General features: G+C 34.0%; 3 protein-coding genes and 1 long non-coding RNA gene across 4 annotated transcripts; 2 read left to right on the top strand and 2 right to left on the bottom strand.

The window, feature by feature from the left end:
• Nucleotides 1-1,348: 1,348 nt before the first annotated feature.
• Nucleotides 1,349-2,995, top strand: LOC109182556 (DELLA protein GAIP-like). Its single transcript, XM_019332704.1, has one exon. The coding sequence runs from the start codon at nucleotides 1,406-1,408 to the stop codon at nucleotides 2,927-2,929; it is 1,524 nt and encodes a 507-aa protein (XP_019188249.1). The 5' UTR covers nucleotides 1,349-1,405; the 3' UTR covers nucleotides 2,930-2,995.
• A 1,231-nt stretch (nucleotides 2,996-4,226) lies between these two features.
• Nucleotides 4,227-7,660, bottom strand: LOC109182588 (protein trichome birefringence-like 6). The gene is made up of 5 exons (XM_019332739.1): nucleotides 6,667-7,660; nucleotides 5,776-5,968; nucleotides 5,486-5,676; nucleotides 4,822-4,980; nucleotides 4,227-4,736 (listed from the first exon to the last, which is right to left on the bottom strand). The coding sequence occupies exons 1-5, from the start codon at nucleotides 7,326-7,328 to the stop codon at nucleotides 4,418-4,420; spliced, it is 1,524 nt and encodes a 507-aa protein (XP_019188284.1). The 5' UTR covers nucleotides 7,329-7,660; the 3' UTR covers nucleotides 4,227-4,417.
• Nucleotides 7,661-12,032: 4,372 nt separating this feature from the next.
• LOC109182587 lies at nucleotides 12,033-20,798 on the bottom strand. The gene is made up of 10 exons (XM_019332738.1): nucleotides 20,735-20,798; nucleotides 19,286-19,423; nucleotides 17,556-17,693; nucleotides 16,892-17,053; nucleotides 16,720-16,788; nucleotides 16,204-16,645; nucleotides 15,194-16,122; nucleotides 13,883-14,983; nucleotides 12,226-13,797; nucleotides 12,033-12,046 (listed from the first exon to the last, which is right to left on the bottom strand). The coding sequence occupies exons 1-10, from the start codon at nucleotides 20,796-20,798 to the stop codon at nucleotides 12,033-12,035; spliced, it is 4,629 nt and encodes a 1,542-aa protein (XP_019188283.1).
• Nucleotides 20,799-21,514: 716 nt separating this feature from the next.
• Nucleotides 21,515-23,090, top strand: LOC109182691. The gene is made up of 4 exons (XR_002054398.1): nucleotides 21,515-21,699; nucleotides 21,860-21,959; nucleotides 22,848-22,925; nucleotides 23,023-23,090. It is a non-coding gene; the product is annotated as an uncharacterized LOC109182691 (long non-coding RNA).
• Nucleotides 23,091-23,728: the final 638 nt, after the last annotated feature.

The following is a 23,728-nucleotide window of genomic DNA, read 5'->3' as shown; positions in this document are numbered from 1 at the left end:
AAATAAAAAGATTAAAAATAGACTGACAGCTATAAATCTAGGACAAAAATAGAATTCTCAAAACAAAGATTACAACATATGTAAAATGGTGGGTGGAAAACTCCTTTAATTAAAAGAAGTTTCATTATTTTGTAACAAATATGTCATTCTCATCCTTAACATTGATGGAATTTATGTTGCTCTAGGAAGATCATGTTGTTTAATTAATAATTAAAGAGAAAACAAATATCATGTTAATGGTCTTAGCTTGCTCATGAAATGGTGAAGGTTAAGAGGCATTTGGATTATACGTTAGTGCATTTATTTGCTTTTAAAGTTGGTATTGATTCTACCAATTGCAATTAATAGTGTCAATAGCATATATAGTGGTTCGTCACCTGAGTAGGGGGTTACTGAATATTGAAAAATGCTACATGTACTCCCATTTTATACTCTCACATACAAAATATTGATGTAGACACTTGTATTTGGACTCACATGAAAAAAAAAATACACAAAATATTGATGTACACACTTGTATTGGGACTCACATGAAAAAAATAACTTATCAGAATCCGCCACATCAGGGAGTAAAATTTAGTGAGTAAGATTAGAGAGTACACGTTGTAGAACTCCTGAATATTATACTTTGATGTCATGACTAAAGACAACAATTAGTTTTAAGTAAGATATGACAACCAAATAGTCAAAGAACTCTATGGTTAAGCATGCTTGACTCCATCAATTGATATCAGAGCCGATATCATGGTTTCGACCCGTCCTGAATGGGATGTGGTTGTAGGTCGGGCCAAGTCCAATCCCAAGGATGATGGACGCGTAGGCTAAGGACCGAGTTAGATATGCTATGCAATTGAGCTTGGAAGGTTGCGGCAAGTGCGTGCAACCAGATAGCTAAGGTTAAGCATGTTCTGGGTGACCCACTCGGAAAATCATTCCTAAGTAGAACAAATCTTACCATTATCCTATAACTTAGGGATGAAAAGTGTAATTTTAATAATTAAATGAAAAAAAAAAACTATCTGCTCAACTGATTATCATTACTTTGTCATTTTATATTTGCGTGCTTTCTTATTGTCCATATATGTTAATTTCATTAATTAATTTCAAAATGTATTTGCATGCATAGGCTGCTAGCTTAAGTTTTCCCAAAAATAGATGTCCTTCCATGGACTAGAAACCATAGCTTGTTTGGCTTTATGTGGCTAATAACATCATTAAGAAAACTTCATAATTCTCGTCATTATACATACAATGTGTTGTTAGTCGATCGTTGTAGTTGCAGAGAACGATGACTAGTGTCTCCTTCCCCTCCGCTCCTTTCAATCACGATCGTCATCTTCATCGTAAAGGAAGTGTGAATGATGAACTAAACAGCAGCAAAGATGATAATAATGATTGGTTTGAAATGGAAGAATGTGATGATGATTTTGACTCCCTCTTTGCTGGAGCTAAAAAGATCGAACATCTTATTGAAGATCAAAATCAAATGCCTTTAGCTTCCCCAAATAATCCTGAAGTTTCTGAGCCCAAACTACCTCACCAGACGACTCCATTTTCTTCTGCGTCTTTCGAGATCTTGAAATGTTATGGTAGGTTTTTCGAGGATCGGAGCAGTCGTCTAACCAGCGAAACCGATCGTCTGGATGTCGCCGGCGGTAAACTGTCGGTGGCTGAAATTTTGAGGCTCGCCGGAGAAAGGTACATCCAATTCTTCACCCAAAAGGCGGACGGATTTTCCGCGTTCTTCCATCCTTACGCCTCCGCTCTCTCCGGAATTTCCGTTGACGACATCAGAGACGTGGAGCTCGTTCACCTTCTTCTGGCCGCCGGAGAGGAAGTGAGCCGCCGGCAATTCCATCTCGCTACCGGCTTTATCTCTCGCTGCCTGTGGACTGCGTCCGATTCCGGCACTCCGGTGCAGAGACTCGCGTTCCAATTCGCCGAAGCCCTAACGGAGAGGATAGAGAGGGAAACGGGAAGGTTTAGAGGGGTGAACGAGGAACGGTTAGCCAGGTGTCGAGAGAGTATGGCGTTGAGTTGCAATCCCGCAATCTTAGCTAGCCACCAAGGGCTTCCCTTCGGTCAACTGATCCAATTCGCCGGAATCCAGGCCATCATCGAGCGTGTGAAGAACGCAAGGAAGATCCACTTGGTTGATATCAATATCCGGAGCGGAATTCAGTGGACGATTTTGATGCAAGCTCTAGCAGAACAGCACGGCAGTTCTCCGATCGAGCGAATTAGGTTAACCGCAATCGGAGCGGCGGAGAGGGAGAAGATGGAAGAGTGCGGCAAGCGATTGCAGAGCTTCGCAGACTCCTTGAATCTGCCGTTTCGTTTCGATACAGTTTTCTTATCAGATCTGAAAGATTTCAGCGAAGATTTGATCCAGGTAGAAGAGGATGAAGTCGTGGCGGTGCTGGCGAACATCGTGCTGAGAACAATGATCGCACGGCCCGATTGCCTCGACGGTCTAATGAGAGGAATCAAAAGGTTGAGGCCGACGGTGATGGTGGTGGCGGAAGTGGAAGCGAACCATAACTCGCCGTCGTTCATTAACCGATTCGTGGAGGCGCTTTTCTTCTTCGGCGCCTACTTCGATTGCTTGGAGGATTGCCTGGATCGCGAGGACCCGTGCAGAAGGACCATTGAAGGGCTCCATTTTGGGGAAGGGATCAGAAACATGGTGGCGGCGGAGGGAGATGAGAGGTTCACTAGAAACGTGAAGATTGAGGTGTGGAGAGCTTACTTTGCAAGGTTTGGAATGGCGGAAATGCAACTCAGTGAGTCATCTGTGTATCAGGCTAATTTGGTGGGAAAGCAGTTTGGAGATGGAAATTCATGCACGCTTGATAGTAGTGGGAAGGGCCTCATTATTGGGTGGAAGGGAACACCAATGCATTCTGTTACCTGTTGGAAGTTTTCTTAATTAATTTCTGTCCATAGGAAACTGCTATGTGTACTCTAATTTTTCTACTCCTAATTTTTACTTTCACAAAATCTTGATACACACAAAATCTCTAGACATTTGTATTGTAACCCACATGAAAAAAATAGTTTACCAGAACCCATCAGAATAAAATTGAAGAAGTAAGATTTGAGAGTACATGTACTAAAATTTTCATAGATAATATATGGCGACGTTGGAAGTACAATTTTCTTAATTTCTATAAGTCCCCAACACTTGGGCCCAAATATTCCTAATTTTTTTAAACCTGGAAAACCTACCATCTCATGCGCAAATTATTATGTGGACCTGGTTCCAAATGTTTACCATTTACCTTTTAAAAATTCATAATTTGTATACTGCGAACACACAATGTTAACATATATTTACAAATTCCCTTCTACAGTTATTATGTATTTTAACTTAGAAACACAATTTATATTCTAGAAGTTCACAATTCTAATACTAAAAATGCACAATTTAAGACCATGATCCATGGTATAACAACTGCATCTCATTAACCATGCAAGGCCAATAATACACATACCCTAAAAATTGGGGAAACACAATAGTATTCATGCCAAGTGTACGTGTAAAAGCTTGTCGAGATTTATTGGCTCAAGACTCCAAAGTAGCACATATAGAAATTTGCATGCATGTAAAGAGAAATAGTTACATATGAATATGTGATCGATTAATCTATTGTATCTTTCTACTTTTAATATTTTTTTATATAACATTTTCGTTGATATGTTTAAATGATATTAATAACCACTCAAAAATCAAAATTCTCCATTTCTATTCTTAGTAATAAAATTAGTATTAATACATAAGTCTATTGCAAAATTCAAAAGAAAAAATGCAATTGAAAAAATCACACATCTACTTCATGACAAATCTTAAGTCTAGTGCATAAGTCTATTTCATAAAAATTCACAAGACTTGTGGTTCTATTACCAAGAGGAAAAAAGAAAGATTTTGAGTGGTTAATAACGTCATTTTTTATGTCATTTAAACATATTAATTTTTGTTGACAGGAGACCAAAAATGGTCATACCAGAATAATGTTAGGACCAACAAAGATGAAATAGTGAAGATTAAGAAGCATTTGGATTATACATTAGTGTATTTATTTGCTTTTAAAGTTGGTATTGATTCTAACTATTGCAACTAATAGTGTCAATAGTATAGTAGTTCGTCACCTGATGTCATGACTAAAGACAATAATGTAAGAGTTACTGAATATTATACTTTGATTTAGAACAATGCTATTTCCCCATCATGATTTTACCTTCTAATGTTCACCACTTGACATGACGACAGCAACAACAGCACCAAGTGGTCATATAATTTTGCCCTTTACATATATTTAACCTATAAATTTCTCCACTTTATACCCCTGCAATTTGCACAAACTGGGAAAAAACAAATGAAATAATTGTAGTTGATGTGAGGAAAAACAATAGAGTTTCAATCAATAGATCTCTTCTTATGCATTAGTTGCATATGATAATACAACATTTCATTCCAAGTATCAGGGACCCCGGGCAGACACCAATGGCTGCAATCTTGGACACCAGAACTACCCGGTTTTCTTCCATATATAGATGGGTGACCATCTATCCTATAATCTGATAAACCAGTTATGTTTAGGATGGTTACTGGCGTTTTCATCTTCTGTACAATCTGCTCAACGATCATATTCTTCTCGGGATAACTGGTGCTCAAAGTGTCGTTAAGGGGTCGAGAAGCTTCTCTGCAATGACCCCCAGTGTTCCATTGACCCCCACTGTATATATAATCACAGCAAAACGTGGTTAGGCACGAGGAGAACGCATTAGTCTTTGACAATATTGCGAGGATATTAGGCAGACCTGAAATGAGAGGGTGCAGAACTTCTAAAGAAAACGCGGGTTTTCCTGGGATTGATGTATCTTTCAACCCAGGATGCCCAAGTCATCAAAGCTTTTCGGAATGCTGTTGAGCCATCAAGACGAGGGTGAACTCGATCCCCTTCCTGATAGTAATTGATCCTGTTTTGGGCTATAAATAGTTATTAGGTGTAATAGAAGAGAGTATTACAGAAACATTGTGTCCTTCAATTAAGAATGGCGAAAGTCGCATCAAAACACTCAGAAAGAACACTATTATGAACTAGCATTGTGCAACAAAAGTACCATAACATGGCTCATTCAAGATTCAATGCTATACAGTCTCAGATACCATTTGTTAGAATCAAACGCTTACGTCAGAAGCTATAACTTGCAACGAAAGAGCAACTTTATTTCCTTATTCACCGCCACATTTTCGAGAGGCAGAGTGCTATGCTGGACTTGGCCCTTCAGACCTTCGCCCAACAGTCCTCTAGCCACCAATTGCTGGACTTGGCCCTTCACCGGCCTTTGCCCAACAATTTAGACGATTGTGTCTAAAACTAAACATCTTCGTTGCAATCAATACTTTATAACAACACAAATCTGCAAACTATAAACATTCCCCCTAGAAATATGCCAATTAATAAGTTCTCACAACACTCACCCTGCTTTTGTTTTGTGGTGTGACCACCAATGAGCAGTGTTGAAGACCAGAATATCAGCACCTCTCCATCTAGATGACCCTTTGTCGACAGCATCAATTCGCAAGGTCTGCACCCGTTTCTTGCCTACCCTCGCCTTACTCTCATGAACCAAGAAATGCGTCACATAAAACTCGACAGTGCATTCATAGTCCTACAGTTTTAGCCTCAATAATCAGAAACAAACTCCATACCACATTGCAAAGCATTAAGCAATTGAGTTTAACATTTGGCAGAGATTTCACATAGTTACCGCGAATTTGAAGCTATAATTCCCCTTCCCTTTAGTTATCCTCCTCCCTCGAGTTTCATAAACCTTGCTTGGGTCTTTGATGGCTCCCATCAACAAGCACAACATGGATTCCCACTGGTTCCTCCCTATTGAATCCCCAACAAATACTAATCTTTTCCTTCTAATCAACTCCAGCATATTTGTTGCATTAAACCTAAACCATGAAACCAATACAAAATTTGTGTTCTCTTAGGCTAAAACATTAATTTGAATAATAAATAAATTCTTTAAAGAAATGCTGTTTCCTGCATCCAAATAGAAGGACAAGAAGAAAGCCTGGTGGATTGTTGACAAGGACACAAAATCGAGCATGATAGTGACCATGTGGGAGTTAAACAAGGACACAGGATCAAGCCCGGCAATGTAAGAGTTGCACAAGGACACAGGATCAAGCCTGCAATGTGAGAGTTACACCTAATGTGGCGGGCACTAAGCACGGGTCTTCCCACCTAATGGGACCCGAGTTACCTGATTTACCCTTCTACTGTCCGGTCAAGATACTAGGATCGGAATGTGGAGAACTCGCAATGTGAGAATTACACCTAATGTGGTGGGCACTAGGCACTGGGAACTATTCTTCCCACCTAATGGGACCCGAGTTACCTGATTTACCCTTTTACTGTCCGGTCGAGATACTAGGATCAGAATGTGTAGAACTCACAACGTGAGAGTTACACTTAATGTGATGGGCACTAGGCACTAGGCACTAGTCATCCCACCTAATGGGACCCGAGTTACCTGATTTACCCTTCTACTGTCCAATCGAGATACTAGGATCAAGATGTGGACCTGGGATAGAGATAATTTCGCTTTTGTGGACAAGCAGGAAGAAATGAAGCCTTGACTTATTACCTGGGAATGTCACAATCTCGAGGCTGCCACCTCCACTTGGGGTAGTCCTTATCCAATCTTCCATTAGCTTCACAGCTGAAACCTTCATCAATAAAAGGGCAAGAAGAATGGGTGTACAAAGGGTAACTCTCATCAAACACCCATTTCCCTTTTGTAACATCACAAGCCCTGCCATTCTTCTTCCCAACATTTTCAGATGAATTTACAGCAAAATCAGATATAATCCCAGATTTTACCAGGTTGGTATCAGTTAAAATCGCTCCATTCCCACTACCAATAGAAGAAAGATTTGCATCAAAGGCAGTAAAATTACCCTTCAATCCATCTGTACTGGAATCCACCTTTCCAACTGCAACTCCATTCTCACTACCCTTCCCTTGAATTTCCACAAAACCAGAAATTTGAGCTGTACCAAAATGGGCACCCACCAAGAACGAGTTTTTGGTGAAACCAGTCAATGCCTGAACACTAAAGGGCTTGAAACCCAAACTGGGCGTGGCGCTACCATTAAACTGAAAATGGGTTTCCAGAGGGAAAGGCGTGAGCTTGAAGACCCAAACGGAGAAGAAGATGAGAAAGATTAGAGAGATAGAGACGGTGGAGGAGAAGATGAAGAGTCTAGTGGGTTTGATAGAGAAACTTCTCTGCTTCTCCATGGCCATGGGGGGTTCTTGCCTTCTTGGTTGCCAAATGCCAACCAATAAAGTTAAGAAACAGGGAACATAGATGGCAACTGAATTTTGCTTATAAAATTTGAAGGAATATATTTTGATGGTAAAGATAAAGATAAAGACAAGAAATCATTAAATGGTGAGACATGGAAGAAGAAGCAGGTACAAGTGACGGTCCGATGAACAGAGCGTTGCTGTTTATCGCAATTATTTTGTATTGAAGAGACGCTGCAGCGGTTTTTCAAGTTTAATTTAGTGGGGAGAGTGGAGTGACGTGGTGGGGGCCATGCGTTTTACAAAAATATTTTGAGATAAAAAGGATAAAATAATCCTCAACTATATGACAAAGTGCAATTAACCTCTTAAATTAACAAAAAATTTTAGACCCTTCATCTTTTCACTTTTATGTAATTAAGTTAATTAAGTGATTACATTTAAGTTATAGGTAACTTTACTTTTAATTTTAAAATGTAATTAAAATAAAAATATATATTTTTAATTTAAATAAATTAATAAATTAAAAAAAAAAGTTCGACAACTGACCTGTTTCTCCGTTCAGTTGAACGGAGAAGCGTGTCATGGCTTCTTTGTCTTCTTTGTCCAATTGGACGAAGAAGCCGGCCTCGCTTCTCCGTCCAACTTTTTAATTTTTTTTTTTTGTAATTTTTTTTTTTTTAAAAAAAAAATCAATTTTACATGCTATTACCTTGTGTTTACTTACAAATTGAGCTAATTGCATAAATTTAAAAATTTATAGACTTAATTGCATATAAGTGAAGAGATGAAAGGCCTAATTGGAGCTTTTGTTAGTTTATAGAACTAATTGCACTTTGGCTTATAGTCGAATGGACCTATTTGACATTTATCCCAAATATTTTTTTATCAAAATACAATTTTTTATTCATGATTTGATTAAAATATAATAGGTAAAAACTTATGTGAAACTTATTCGTGGAGACAGGGCAAACTGTTGAGTGTGTACGTATCATAATTTTAATTATAAGTATTACAATATTTATCATTAATAACAATCAATCTTACTTTTAGGTCATGTTTGGTAAAATAGTTAGTCTATTAGTTAATTTTGACTTATTTGACCAGTATTAGCTGTTTGACTTAGCTAAATAATCAATATAAATATTTGATTAATTAGTTTTTTTGTAACAACTTATTACTCTAAAATGCTAAAATTCAAAAAGCTGCTCAAAGTAACCTTTTTCGATCAGTTTTTTAGAAAGTCATTTTGCATTAATCAACTAACCGCTAACAGCTAATTTACCAAATACAAATCTACAATTAACTAATGATATCAACTAGTCAAACTCACTAACCCAATTAGCTAACAGTCATTTACCAAACACCCCATTGTATCACAATTTCACATATCAGTATTATAGTGTCTATCATAAGTAATGGTTTATTTGTAACTCAAACTGATATAAATTTTTTTTTTATAATTTATTTCACAAATAACATTTCACATATAAGTATTACAATATTTGCATTAAAATTACACTTTTCACGTATCAAAATTTCAATTATAAGTATTACGAAGTACAATATTTATCATTAGTAACAATTATTTGTATCCTAAATAGTATCACAATTTCACATATAAATATTATAATTATCTATTATAAGTAACAGTATATTTATTTCAAATTAGTATTAAATTTTTTATAATAACTATTATTATTACTATTATCATAAGTAACAAGCAACTATCATATATTTGACCTGCCGCACGGATTAAGATCTATGTGACAGTCTCACACAAGTGTAACTTAATATAATATTGAAGAAAGTTGGGTCTGGTTCCCTTGAGAACCATGCCCTATATGAGAACTGGACAAATTCAAACCATTGATCTAATATGTTTAACTATTAAAAATAATGAAAAAAGGGTAATGTTGTTTTCATAAATATTACAACTTTCAAAATTTTAGAATATTTATGAAAATGACTCTACTTCTTTTTTACTTGATTTCTTATCCATCAGATCTTGTAGATCGATGGTTTGGATTTATTTACAGGTTCTCACTTGCGGAGTGGTTCTCATATGACCGGATTCGAAGAAAGTTAATCAATAAAATAATTGTAGATTATCAATCTGATGACTTGTTTGGATAATTTTTTCTTTAAATTTGAGGAATTGAAAAACATATTTTACCTTGTTTAGTTGATGAGAGATTTTTTTTTTTTCATAGAAAATGAATTTTTTAAATTTGAGAAAAATGAAGTTTTTACTTTCTTTTGATATTTTATTTTTGCACATATAAGTGGAAGAAAAGACAGAACATGAATTCTTGTATTATTCATACATATTTAGTCTTTATATTAATTATTTCTGACAATTTATTTTTTACGAACGAAATAATGAAATCAATATTCTAACTTATTTTCTCAATTCTCTTCCACAAATTAAATAAATTGGTAATGATTAGAAATAAAATTGGAATGCAAATGTATGTACTATGGACAGTAATCAATATTCTAACTTATTTTCTCAAGTCTAAGTGACTTTTTATCTTCCCAAAAGGTATTCCCACACTGCCGTTATCGAGGTTCGAACATTGGTTTCATCTCCCAAATACTGCATACTGAACTAGTGAGCTAAACTCGTGCGGGCTAATAACTTTTTATCTATTGTGTAAAAGTGAGGACTCCAAAGTCCAATGTGAACTCAATATTTAGAATTCACGGCTATTAAATAGTGTGCAGTGACCTTTATGAGTTTTTGAATATTGAGTTAATACCCAAAATCGTCCTCGACTATAGTGGTTTTTCTCAATTTCATCCTAAACGACTTTGGTGACCTAATATCGTCCCAGACTTTTGTGTTTCGCTCAATTTAGTCCTCCATTTGTTATTCCGTCAAATTGGTGTTAAATTAAGGGACAATTCAGTAATGTCAATATTGATCTCTCTTTACTTTCAACTTGTGAAGTGCGGAATTCCTTTTTCTTGTACGAATTACACCCAGAATTACTCCCGGACCTGCAAATCAAATTTTATATTCGCAGTTTTAGGAGTAATTCTGGGAGTAATTCGTAAAAAAAAAAAGGATTTCGCAGTTCACATGTCTATGAGTAAAGAGATGCCAATATTAAAATTACTGAATTGTCTATTTATTTAACACCAAATGGACAGAATAACAAATGAGGGACTAAATTGAGTAAAAACACAAAAGTCTAGGACTAAATTGAGCGAAACACAAAAGTCTGGGACGATATTAGGTCACCAAAGTCGTTTAGGACGAAATTGAGAAAAACCACTATAGTCGAGGACGATTTTGGGTATTAACTCTTTGAATATTGGAATACTCCACTATACTTGTTAATATTTGCTAAATCATGAAAAATATATCGACTAATTACTAATATTCTATTAAGAAAATTTTCACTTGTATTTATTGAGTTATAAGATCAATAAAATCAATTGTTATATTATAAATTTGACCACTTTTAATTTTCAGATTGCTAGTAAAACTAATCTGATCTCTATAATAAAAGTAATCATTACTCTTTAAAAATTTCAATAATCTTTACTTCATGACTTAGTGATAAGAAATGTCAAATTACAAACTATTGACAACTATTATATTGATTTTCTTTTTAAAATAAAAAGATCCAGCGAATTGGAGTGTTAATTTTTAATTTAATAACAAAGCTAATCATTCTCAAGCAATGTGAAGCTGTACGTTAAGCTTGTGAATTGTCATTTTGTCAACCTGTTTTCACGTGCACTTTGATCTCTTCGCTGTGCTTCAAATGGTGAGAATAAAATTGGACGGTACTTCCCACATCATCTATTGTATTTTTAATATATAGGGGTGTTTAGTAAATAATTGTTAGCTGTTAGCTGATTGGGTTAGTGGTTTGAGTATTTGATAACATTAATTGATTGTAGAAAAATGTTTAGTAAATTAGATGTTAGTTGATATTTTATTACATGCAGAATGACTTTCTAAAGAAGTTCATCGAAAAATCAGCTTTTTAAAATTTAACATTTTAAAACAATAAGCTATTACAAAAAATTAATTAATCAAACACTTATATATTAAATGTTTAACAAAGTCAAACAACTAATAATTGTCAAATAAGTCAAAATTGATTGAAATTTATTACTTTTTTTTTCTTTGAATTCTACTGACTCTATTACAATGTAGTATCTATTCATATACTTTCTTTACCTACTGAAACACAAAGAACCAAAAAAACTCACAACCTTTCAAATGAAAGTTCAACCCGAATACCATTAGACCACATAGTCTTGGTTATTACTTTTTTATTAGTTATTATATATGTGATTTATTTTATTGCCCATAAAAAGTAAAATTTATCGTCTCAAAACCTTCATTCCCTTATCCAACAGGATTGTGAAGTATGTCTTTTAATTTAATTTATTTTATTTTATTTTTATTAGGATAATAATATTATATCAATCACTTGTTTTTTAAAGTTATAATTTATGTGTTTTTATAATTAACTAGTAGGTGCACCCGCGCGATGCGCGGCTATATATATATTATGATATATATACAGTATAATATAATTAGATGAACCAATATATAGTTTGAATGCCTAATAGTATGATATATATACAGTATAGAATATAGTTATTATCTGAATACAGTGTGAAATGAAAAGTTGTGATTTTATTAGACATTGATGAAAATAGTAATTTTATTATACATTAAGGGACTCTACCTATATAGTACATAACAGTATGAGGTATAATATAATAAGAATAAGAAACATAATAAGAAACGTATTATTGAAAGAAATTGTTAATTGTTATTATACATTATTGAAAACTTCTTTGTACACAACATTTTTAGTCTTACTAAGATATGGTACACTTTCACCGCAAATCAAAATTTTCAAACCCCTGGGGTTACTAACTCTTGAAACAGCTACGTATAGTTGTCCATGGTTAAAGACCGGTTTTTTCAACAACAACCCAACTTTAGCAAGCGTTTGTCCTTGACTTTTGTTGATTGTCATAGCATAGGATAGCATCAAGGGAAATTGCTTTCGTTGAAATTTGAAAGGCAATTTGGTATCTGACGGTGTAAGAGACATTCTAGGAATCAATACTCTAGTTCCTGCATTTGTACCGCACATGATTTGGCCTTCCAACACATGGTCACCCAACCTTGTAACAATCAACCTTGTACCGTTGCATAATCCTAATGTGTGATCAATATTTCTCAACAGCATAACAGGTGATCCAACTTTCAATGTCAAAGCATGATTTGGTACTCCAGAACATCTCAAGGCATTCAGGAATTCCGGAGTGTGCAAATCTGCTAACATGTCCACATTGGCATCTGACTTACACACAGAATCACAACTCAGGTATGTCTTACCCTCAGAAGGATTATGGTCATTCATGTATTGGTTAACGGCATCTACCACATCCAATGTTGGAGCTAAAATTGCACTATGATTAAGATATGACAAATCGGCAATTCCCATTCGGAAATTGGGGAAAGTGCTATCAACGATTGTAGCAATAGGGTCATCTTCACACTTTAACAACAAATCTTCTGGAATAGTAATCTCTGATTCCCCCTCAAGTTGACACCCAATAATTCCGTCACCTATATTAGCTATCCATTTTGCAAATTCCTCGATCTCCTTGCACTCGGATATAGATTCAACAGTTTTCAAGCGTAGATTCTTAGTTAGCCTCAGGACTTTACAGGATTGCCATAGATAGGATGAGCTAATGCTCGCTCGAACTATATCCGGTCTAGTACCCTTTGGAATGACTGGTAGAATTTGCCTGAAATCGCCACCCAGAACAACTGTTTTACCACCGAATGTCATATCAGAACTCCTTGGATTTACTAACTGCATCAAATCCCGCAAAGTTCGATCCAATGCTTCAAAGCAGAATTTATGCATCATTGGGGCTTCGTCCCATATTATCATCTTTGTTTGCACAAGAAGTTCCGCCAGTTCACTGCCGTTCCGTATGTTGCATGTGGAATCTTCATTAACAGATATCGGTATAGCAAACCGGGAATGTGCCGTACGGCCACCAGGTAATAACAGCGAAGCTATGCCGCTAGAAGCAACATTTAAAACTATTTGACTCTTAGACCTTAATGCGGAAGAAAGTGCTCGCCACAAGAAAGTCTTACCTGTCCCTCCATAACCCGAAACGAAGAATAACCCACCTTCCTGGCGATCCACGTCAGTTAAAACTTCATTGTATATTGCCTTTTGTTCGTCTGTTAACTGCCTTACCAATTCTTGGTTCTCTTTCTCCTGTTCCCCACGATCGTATGCTAATTCTTCTTGAATCAACCTATTTGCAATAATATGGAACGCACCAAAATTGGCCGTTGGCATCTCAGGATAGTCCTTCAAACTCTTACCATGATTAGATAATAGGTTCTCAATCTGAACTAAAGCAAAGTTCATTTTGTGGGAATCGGTCAACACAAAATCTGCATAAAAATATATAAAAATTTGTTGTTATAACCAAAATACTTTAAACTTGACTTAATACTCTTAAAAAAAATGTACGATTACCTCTGTTCTGCAGTTGTGAACGGATTTTGTATTGGGCATCGTCTGATAGATGTTGCCAAACGGCATGCCAAACTATTTCCAGTTTCCCCATGCAACTGCTCATTAGTAATGTCACGAACAATCTCCTCAATTGATCAGCTGACGCCCAACTACTGGCTTCATCTATTGCATCAACATATTCGTTGTCATCATCAACTAAACCCCTTGCATAACACGCATCTCGAAATGAGTCATATTGGACTCCATTTACAGTCCTAATATCTTCGTAACTTTTAGGGCCGCGTACTTTGTTCAACAAACACCTCAAATAGAAGATTTCACCCGTAGCTGGAGGGACATAGAATATACGTCCTATGGAGAACCCTTTCTTTCGTGGCTGCCATTTTCTAAGGTCTTTCTTCCAAACGAATCTTGTTGGCATCTCAACATAAGTAAGCTCTCTGGCATTGGGGTATGTTTTATTAGCTTCGAACCATTCTAAGAACATGCTCTGTGCTATCGTAGGTCTATTCACAATGTTCTCAACTGCATCATCATCTGCAAATATCACACTCTGTTGATTAGGAAGGTGAAAGCTTAACCTCTCTACCGAAGGCGCACGAAGTTGTATATCAAAACCAAATAGACGCCAGACAGCTTCACACGGGGATATGTACCTACAGTCATAGTACATATTTATCTCATCTACTGCTTTGCCATTCTCGTCATCATTGCCTGTTTTGTAAAATTCGGCTGTTACTCGATCATGACCCTTGTTAACATACTTGAACAGGTACTTTATTGACCTTGATTGGTTGCACCACTCGACATTTATATGAGCCTTGTACTTGAGCAATAAATATCTATTGTGCGGTACCACATACCTGTTGTCCAAGGCGATCCCGTTCTTTGTAACTACACTGCCATTGTCTCTCCTTCTATATACCGGGTAACCATCGTCATCAAACGTAGAACTATCAACAAATCTCTTAGGAAAATGTTTAGAGCATCGTGCATTTACCATGCAAGGAGAATTTGTCCTGGCTTTTCCACATGGACCATGCATCATAAATTCCTCTACCGCTTGGTAATACTCAGCCTCTTTCTTTTCATCGGGAATCTCTGCTGAAATTATGTTGTCTAGAGTGAGAACTTGCCTAACTTCTTTACTTTTCTCCAGAAAAAGCAATATATGAGCATGCGGAAGACCTCACTTTTGAAACTCAATTGTATATATGACTGTAACAACATACAAATAAACATAATAAGGTTAAGCAATTACATAAAATTTATTTAGATTAATTGATTTAAAATAAAATAACAAAATATTACCTCCGGCAACAGGGCCAAATAGTTGATTCTTTCGACAATCAGCTATCAAAGCATCCAACTTAATCTTAAATAAGCGGCAAATTATGTCCGGCCGGTCTTCTGGCTTCAACCTTTGATCTTTTAAAAAGCGTTGCACCTCAGGCCACTTCGGATTGCATGTAAAGGTTATAAATAAATCTGGGTATCCAATCCATCTACATATTGCCATTGCATCTTGGTAGTTTTGTATCATATATCTAGCACCACCAGTAAAACTCGAAGGTAGTATTATTCTACGACCTTGGGCTGCAGGGCTTAAATCACCCCTCGTCAAAGCATCAGTTAATCCACTGTAACTCTCACACCTTAGGCTTTTTTGGTGTGTCCTTATATAAATTAGCCTTCCAGACTCAACCATTGTGTAGCCATCTACAACGAATTGTTGGAACAACCGCTTTGCAAATAATATGGTACTTGGAGCTGACTGTCTAGATTGTATGCGGTAGTAAAAAAACTCCCTGGGGCTAATCCTTTGTCTACCACCAGAAGAGCGCCTGCCGACTACGTCGGCGAATGCAATGTCCTCCCGATAACCATCTTCGCCATATGGAAACAGAATAGGGTATTGCAGTGGTAAGTATGAAGGATTTAATTCAGTAATCCTCTGTAGTTGGCCACCCTTCGATTGAACAATAATATCACGCTCTTCAATACTGGTATCCAGATCGCCAACGATTAAAGCTGCTACTTCAGACACTTGAGGCACATTATATGTCCTAGCATCTCTAGTTCGTTTTCCCAACAACTTTATTTTTACTTCGGCACATGGATTAATATCCAACTCAGACATAGCCATGCGAAAAGACTTAACCAAGACATTATTTTCATCCAGGTCTTTCTGAATGACATTCACTATTTCTACATGAATGTCATCTTGGTCACCAATACCCCTACAACAACATATACTTGGAATTGATATTTATTTAGATAAAAAATAGTATTCAAATGTGTAATTACGGAAACTTCTTTACCTCACAGCATTTATACGGTTGTTCCTTTCATTTGCCGTGTCGTATATGTATAACTGGGCAAAATGAGGTTCTTTGCCTTGTTCTGGAAGTAAAGTGCCCATTAGGTGGTAGTTTTGACCACTTAATCGAAAAATTGGAGGTGCTCCACCCTTGTTCACGTTCTTGTCAATTTTTCCACCCATGGATGTGAAACAGAACATGTTGTTGTAGGTCCTAATGTTGTGTAAAAATTCTTTTGATAATTCGTCATTGCCGAAAAAGAGATCAAATATACCTTTTGGTGGCAACTTATTATCCGGCAATTTGATCTTCCCATTGTTGCAACACAACATAAACAGTGGCGATGCTTTTGTTGACAAATTCTTCTTCCTTTCTTCAAACCAAAACATAGCCCCACAATGTACGCACTGATTTGTTGCATCGCCAAAATCGCAGTATTGACCTGAAACCAAATATATACAAATTTAACTACTGATTTATATTTGCTGTATATATAAAACAAACAAACATACACACCATTTTGTGGACCAGAGGATGTCCCAATTCCCGAGGTCTGCCGTACAGCGTCACCCGATAAATTTGCATCTGAAATTAAAAAACATTTAAAAATTATTTTTAATATTGAAAGACTGACCATATGTACTTTACTTATATTTGTTTGAAACACCAGAGGGTAGTATTTTAGTACCAGCTATGTTCTGATTTGAGACATCGCTCACCGCATTGTTACTTTCATCTTCAAAGGCAGGTAGCAAGTCTCTGGTTGTTACCTGGTCTTCGACAATTGCATATTTATCTAATGGTTTACGAATTGCAAATTCATCTCCTATTTGTGTATTGGATTGCCGTACTGTACACATACATAATATTAGACCAATTTAAAGAATAACAATATTTAAAGTGACCAAAAATTGAAACCACTACATTTTATGGTACTGTAAAAAAAATAATTTGGTAGCACGTAGTAACATAAAAAGGAAAGAATTCTTAATAATATAAATTAAATACACCTAACATTATAACTTATGGTAACCTAGAATATGAAATAGTAATTTAACTGTATAAGTATTATTATATTTTAGTGGAAAAATCACATGGTAGACCATGGTCCACAATAATATGTTCAACATTAATAGAAATAAAAGAGAAAAAAGTGTATTTCACTAAGTAGAATCTATGGAATTAATTACACATATCAAAACAAATGAAACTATTTTAACAAAAAATTAGAAATTGAGATTCCAAAATAAATCATATATCACCCAAAAATCCACACATACTTATATGTACCATGAGTTACATTATAATTAAATTCACAATGAGTCTATAGCAATTCAGATTAGTGCATTTACCGGTAGTGATGTTACTCAATGGTGTGATATATTCAGAGAAACATCCTCGCTGGGGATTTGTGTAAGGATTAGCTGTCGTACGTTGGTCTTGATCTTGAGCAGTATTATTCGTACAAGATGAGCCACCGAAATGATTTGCTGTGATTTAAAATATACCATCAAATTAAGAACTAATTCCAATAATTATAACTCGAAACAATTCAGTATACATAACCAAATAAAAAATCACTTGCACAACTTTAATACGTAATTGAATATAATTATGTAGACGATGGTCCACATTCTAACTTAAATACAATTCAAGCACGACAAAAACTATATATGACTAAGTACAATGTAATCAATTAATTACATCTAATCAATTAATTACAAATTGATATTAAACATGAATTACATTATAATTATACCATTTAATTTTACAAAAAGCTTCGAACAAATAACAGTATAACGATATTTAAATTAACAATGAATATATAAAAAGGATAGAATTCTTACTATTATAAATTAAATACACGTAACATTATAGTTTATGCTAACCTAGAATATGAAATAGTAATGTAACTGTAAAAACATTATTATATTTTAGTGGAAAAATCACATGGTAGACCATGGTCCACAATAATATGTGCACTGTAAATAAATAGAAATAAAAGAGAAAAGAGTGTAACTCACTAACTAAAATCTATTTAATTAATTACACATATCAAAACAAATTTAACTATTTCAACAAAAAATTAAAAATTTATTTTTAAAAAATAAATCATATATAAGGCAAAAAATAGTGAGATTACAATTCCACACATACTTATATATACCATGAGTTACATTATAATTAAATTCACAATGATTGTATAGCAATTCAACACCGGCCATTTACCGGTAGTGATGTTACTCGATGGTGTGATATATTCAGAGAAACATCCTCGGTGGGGAATTGTGTAAGGATTAGCTGTCGTACGTTGGTCTTGATCTTGAGCAGCATTATTCATAAAAGATGAGTAACCGAAATGATTTGATGTGATTTAAAATATACCATTAACTTAAGAATTAATTCCAATAATTATAACTCGAAACAATTCAATACACATCACAAAAAAAAAAAAAAAAATCAATTGCACAACTTTAATACGTAAACGAATAGAATTATGTACACAATGATCCACATTCTAACTTAAATACAATAGCAATGTAAAACTATATATGATTAAGTAAAATGTAATCAATTAATTACACCTAATCAATTAATTACAAATTGATATTAAACATGAATTACATTATAATTATACTATTTAATTTTACAAACAGCTTCGAACAATTAATAATATAAGGATATTTAAATTAACAATGAATGTATATCAATTCATATATTGGGATTTACCATTACTGATGGTACTGAATGGTGTGATATCTGGAGAGAAACAACATCCCAAAGGATTTTTGGCAGGATGATTTGGCGTATGTTGCTCCTTACCTTGACCAGCATTATTCATTAATGATGATTTGAAAAAACTATTTGCTGTATGAAAAAAAAAAAATTAAAAGAGGATAAAAACAACAGTAAGTAGAACAGTTAACATTTTTTAAATTAATCACACATAATGCTATTCATTACGCTAGCTTATGATTGTAAATTGTAATTGTTTTAAATAAGACTTACATAATAAGTAGACTTATAAAAAGGTTTTATAAATTCACAACGATGCTATATCAATTGAACTTAGTGGATTTACCGTTAGTCACGTTACTCAAGGGTGTGATGTTTTGAGACAAACCCCCTCCAAGAGGAATGCGGGCAGGATTTCTTGTCGGAGACTGTTGTTTTCCTTGATCAGAATTATTCCTTGATAATGAGTTGCCCAATTCATTTTCTGCGAATTAAAATACAACATTAAATTTAATAATAATCCAAATAACTAAAAATCATAAAAATGAATTACACATAATACAACTAACAGTACATACTTAATTTCAAATTGTTAAAGATTTACCGCACAATTATTTACAAATTAGTGGTGTGCCACTAAACACACCTTACGGATAATCTAATTGTGAAATATATATATAACTTGAAATGGTAATGGCTATATAGTAACACTAATTTTATTTGACAAAATCTTAAGTATAACATTGTCCACAATAAATACCATTACAATTGTTAAGATTATATATCTAATTAATTACGCATAACAATTAAAAATTAAATAAATAAATAAACAACTATATACATATCTATATATTTATTTATTATTTTATATCTTTAAACTCTTTAAATATATTATTTTCGGTATATATATAATTTTCCGCATATAATATATATATATATATATATATATATATATATATATATATATATATATATATATATATATATATATATATATATATACAATAATATATCCAATATTATTGTTTATTCTGTCGGAATTTCGAGAGAAGAGGAAGAAGGGTCTACCCTTTTCCTTCTCTTGAGCTCTCCTTGCTCTCATGTCTGAATCGGAGATCTGTTCTTCACCTATCCCTACGATCTTACTATCTTTCTCTGTCAAGCCTAAATCTAGATCAGTCCTAAGTCCTAATCTCCGATTCAACTGTTCTTATTGAACATTTTTCCCGGCGAAATTGGAGTCGGGTCTCGCTTAGCATCGATCCGATTAGCAGTACACAATCCCGATCTTTCCTTTCTGTGAAAGATCTTAATGTTCAACAACGGTAAATCGTGGCAATCGCGTTTCAGTGAAGGTAATTCTCCAATTCTAAGATTATTAATTTGTCAATCTACACTAAATTTGTTTAGGTTTCCTACTTTTCGTTGTTGTTTATTCTAAATTTGATCTACGTTTCTTGATCTATGCATGCATATCAACAATCATAGCTGAATTTTTTTGATTTCAGATTTGTCCTCTTCATAGCCATTAGGGTTCTAAATCGTATTTTTTGTAATGTTGCTCTAAAAACACCAAAGAGAAAGTACTCTTAACTGTTTAACAGTTATTTTCAAAATGGTATAGCTATATTATTATTCACACAAACCCTAACCTGTTTTCGACTTTATCATGTTGTTTTTTATGAACATACTGGAATTTTTTGAGGAGATAGAGAGCATAAACAGAACCGCAGATGAAGAGGATGCTACAATGAAGCTTAATTCGAAGTCTGAAAAAGATAAGTTTTGAACTTACCTTTATTTTCATCACTTGGTTTCCTTTTGATGCCTAAAATTGTTGATTTAGTGATTTTCCTCATTGCTCTGTCTATTGTGTTTACTTGAAAATGTAGATGTGATTTGTGTCTTTACCTTTGGTCTGAAACTGGAGAACTGTGTTGGTAGTTAGATGGGGCAAAGCTGATCATATGGCTTCATTGTACTTTATTTTACTTTTGCCTGGATTTTGAAAATAGGATTGGAACTGAAGAGTTTTCTCTTAATAGTAATGATAGCAGCCCATCAATTGTATTTAATGTTTAGGAAATGTGTTTCTTTTCCTAAGAATGATTAAGTAATACTTAACAGGCCAATATTTCCCACTGATCCAATTTCTTTAGCTGATTTGTAAGAACATGGAACACACACCCAATTACTCACTGGTTCTAGAACTATTCATTTTTCTCTTATGGCAGTGGCTGACATTATTCTTCAAATAAAAGTATATTTTCTTTTTTTTTAGTTAACACACTAATGTTATTTAATTTACCAATCTTGAATTGTAATGCTGTTATGTAATTTCTTTCTAAATGTGCCGGACAATTTATTCAATGTATGTGTTGGTATTATTTATTCTTGACAGAAAGTCTAACTTTTTTTTTATTCTTTTTAGAGCAATTGAAGAGCAGCAAGCAGAAAATAATCACCACGGCCACATCATAAAATAAGTTAAGACTATATCTTGATTGGTGTTACATTAGATGACTTTGCACTGTTATAGTTGCACAGTTTGTAAGACTGTTCTAAGAACATTGAACACATACATGGATTATTTGATTGTACTTAATGATTATTATGAACACATTCTAACCATTTTAATTTTTTTGGGTATTTTTTTAAGAATGGAATAATCCAAGCTATGGAGACATTGAAGAATGGGTCCCAGAAAAGAAAAAAGCAATCAAAGACCACTAAAAGCATTATGGTCATATAAGCAAATAGGTTAACACTTTATCTTTATTTGGCTGTCTTTAGATTAGTTTGTATGCATATACTTGCATAGTTTGTAACTTTGTTCACTTTATGCGAGTGTATGCTTTTCCTCTTATTAAATATCCTGAACACAAATTCTAACAATATTTTTTGTTGTTATTCTTATTAGAATGAAATCATCAAGCTTTGAAGAAATTGAAGAGCAGCTGTCATAAAAAAAACAATCAATCAAAGACCACTAAAAGCAATAGGGTCATACAACGAAATAGGTTAAGACTTCCTCTCTACTTGGCTGTAGTTAGATTAGTTTGTATGGATATACTTGCATAGTTTGTAAGTTTGTTCACTTTAATTTGTAAGGCAATATTGTTCCATCACTGGCCTTTAATTTGGGTGCATTGTTTGGTTCTATATAAGTATAGAATTGAGTAATGTTAGCAAAGTAATGGTAATAGCTTCTTTTTTTTTTCTCTTTGGTCAAAATTGGTATAACTATTCTGTATATATCATAATATTCTTTCACTGTGTTATATTGCAAGCACTAACTTTATTTTGTAAATATTAGACACATTTAGTAAAATGTCCTTGTTCGGGAAATGGTGCTCGACTATCGACCAAATTCCTTTATTTTATTAATAATTGTATTGTCTTTGACATCTTGTTTTTGATGCAGTATTTTAGACTTGGTTCATCTATAAGTGATTTTTTTTTTGCATGATAAACTCTTTTTTAAAAGCAGATTCTCATTTTTTTTTTGTCAAACAGTAATATAAATTCCTTTTTTTTTTTTTTTTACTATTTGCTTAAAACTGGTATAATGTTCTTCTATGTATAAGGAGATTATTTAATTGTTTTTTATTGGCAGAAACAAATTTATTTTATTAATAATAGACACGTTGAAAAATGTCTTTGTGTCACAAATGGTCCTCAAGTATTGACAGTGTTAATCAATTTGTATTTCTATTGTATTTGACATCTGGGCTTTTTTAAATTATTGGATTTTATATTACTATAAAAGTCAGATTTGTGTAGGATAAAAACATTTTTCCGTTTAAAGTAGAATGTTTGTTTTATATCTACATAAAAACAGTAATGTAAATGACTTACAAAATTCTTCTTTTAGTTGCTTTTATCTGATTTCTTTCTAAATGTGGTAGAAAACATTGATGGATTCCAGCTTGAACATCAGTTGTTTGGATAGATGCAAACAGAGTAAAGGAAGATTGTGCAAATAGGTAATTGGAACTAACACCCTTTTTTTACATGACCTAAATGACTTGACAAAATTCTTCTTTTAGTTGCTTTTATCTGATATCTATTTAAATGTGCTAGAACACATTGATGGATTCCAGCTTGAAGAGCAGTTGTTTGGATAGCTGCAAACGGAGTAAAGGAAGATTGTGCAAATAGGTAATTGCAACTAACACCCTTTTTTAAGAACAGTACATTTACATGTAAAGTTTTAGAATTGCATACACAGTCAAGCTGATTGTGCAAATAGGTAATTGAAACAAAATCTATTTTATACGCACTTTATATTTTAGATATAAAGTCTTAGAATTGGGAATAGGAACATACAAAGAACACAACTTCAAAGTCTAAATTGCTTGGCAAACTATTTACATCCTGTGGACCCCTAAAACCGACTTTGCTTGCCAAACTATTTCAATCCTGTTTGCCTTCTAAAAACTTGGCCACCTAGCATGTTTGCTGCAAAACAGGCACAACATATTTAGATATAAAGTCTTAGAGTTGGCAATAGGAACATATGAAAAACACAACTTCAAACTCTAAATTGCTTACCAAAGTATTTCCATCCTGTTTGCCTTCTAAAACCCTAAACCCTAACATCTTTGCTGCAACTTGGACACCTTTCATCCTTTTTCTGAAAAACCTGAAAGGAAAAATAGAAAAACTCCAAAACAGGTTCGAATAGCAGTACATACACCAATTTATTGTACTAAACAGTTAGGAAATTACTAAAAGCATTAGATAAAAGTTATAAACCATCCATAAAACTGAAAATAAAAAATTGTCA

Source organism: Ipomoea nil, unplaced genomic scaffold (genome assembly GCF_001879475.1).
Source record: "Ipomoea nil cultivar Tokyo-kokei standard unplaced genomic scaffold, Asagao_1.1 scaffold1074, whole genome shotgun sequence".
Lineage (NCBI taxonomy): Eukaryota > Viridiplantae > Streptophyta > Magnoliopsida > Solanales > Convolvulaceae > Ipomoea > Ipomoea nil.
The sequence above is the reverse complement of the archived record's forward strand: the minus strand, read 5'-3'. Positions and strand labels throughout refer to the sequence as shown.

Bases quoted from the DNA above. Each gene is read 5' to 3' on its own strand.
- LOC109182556 (XM_019332704.1), top strand. From the start codon at position 1,406: ATGGAAGAATGTGATGATGATTTTGACTCCCTCTTTGCTGGAGCTAAA.
- LOC109182588 (XM_019332739.1), bottom strand. From the start codon at position 7,328: ATGGCCATGGAGAAGCAGAGAAGTTTCTCTATCAAACCCACTAGACTC. The intron at 5,677-5,775 runs GTAACTATGTGA...CTAAAACTGTAG, and splicing joins ATTATAGCTTCAAATTCGCG to GACTATGAATGCACTGTCGA. The intron at 4,737-4,821 runs GTCTGCCTAATA...TTATATATACAG, and splicing joins TCTGCACCCTCTCATTTCAG to TGGGGGTCAATGGAACACTG.
- LOC109182587 (XM_019332738.1), bottom strand. From the start codon at position 20,798: ATGAGGAAAATCACTAAATCAACAATTTTAGGCATCAAAAGGAAACCA. The intron at 17,054-17,555 runs GTAAATGCACTA...GTATGTGTACAG, and splicing joins ATTGAGTAACATCACTACCG to TACGGCAATCCAATACACAA. The intron at 16,646-16,719 runs GTGTGTATGTTT...ATTTGGTTTCAG, and splicing joins ATCCTCTGGTCCACAAAATG to GTCAATACTGCGATTTTGGC.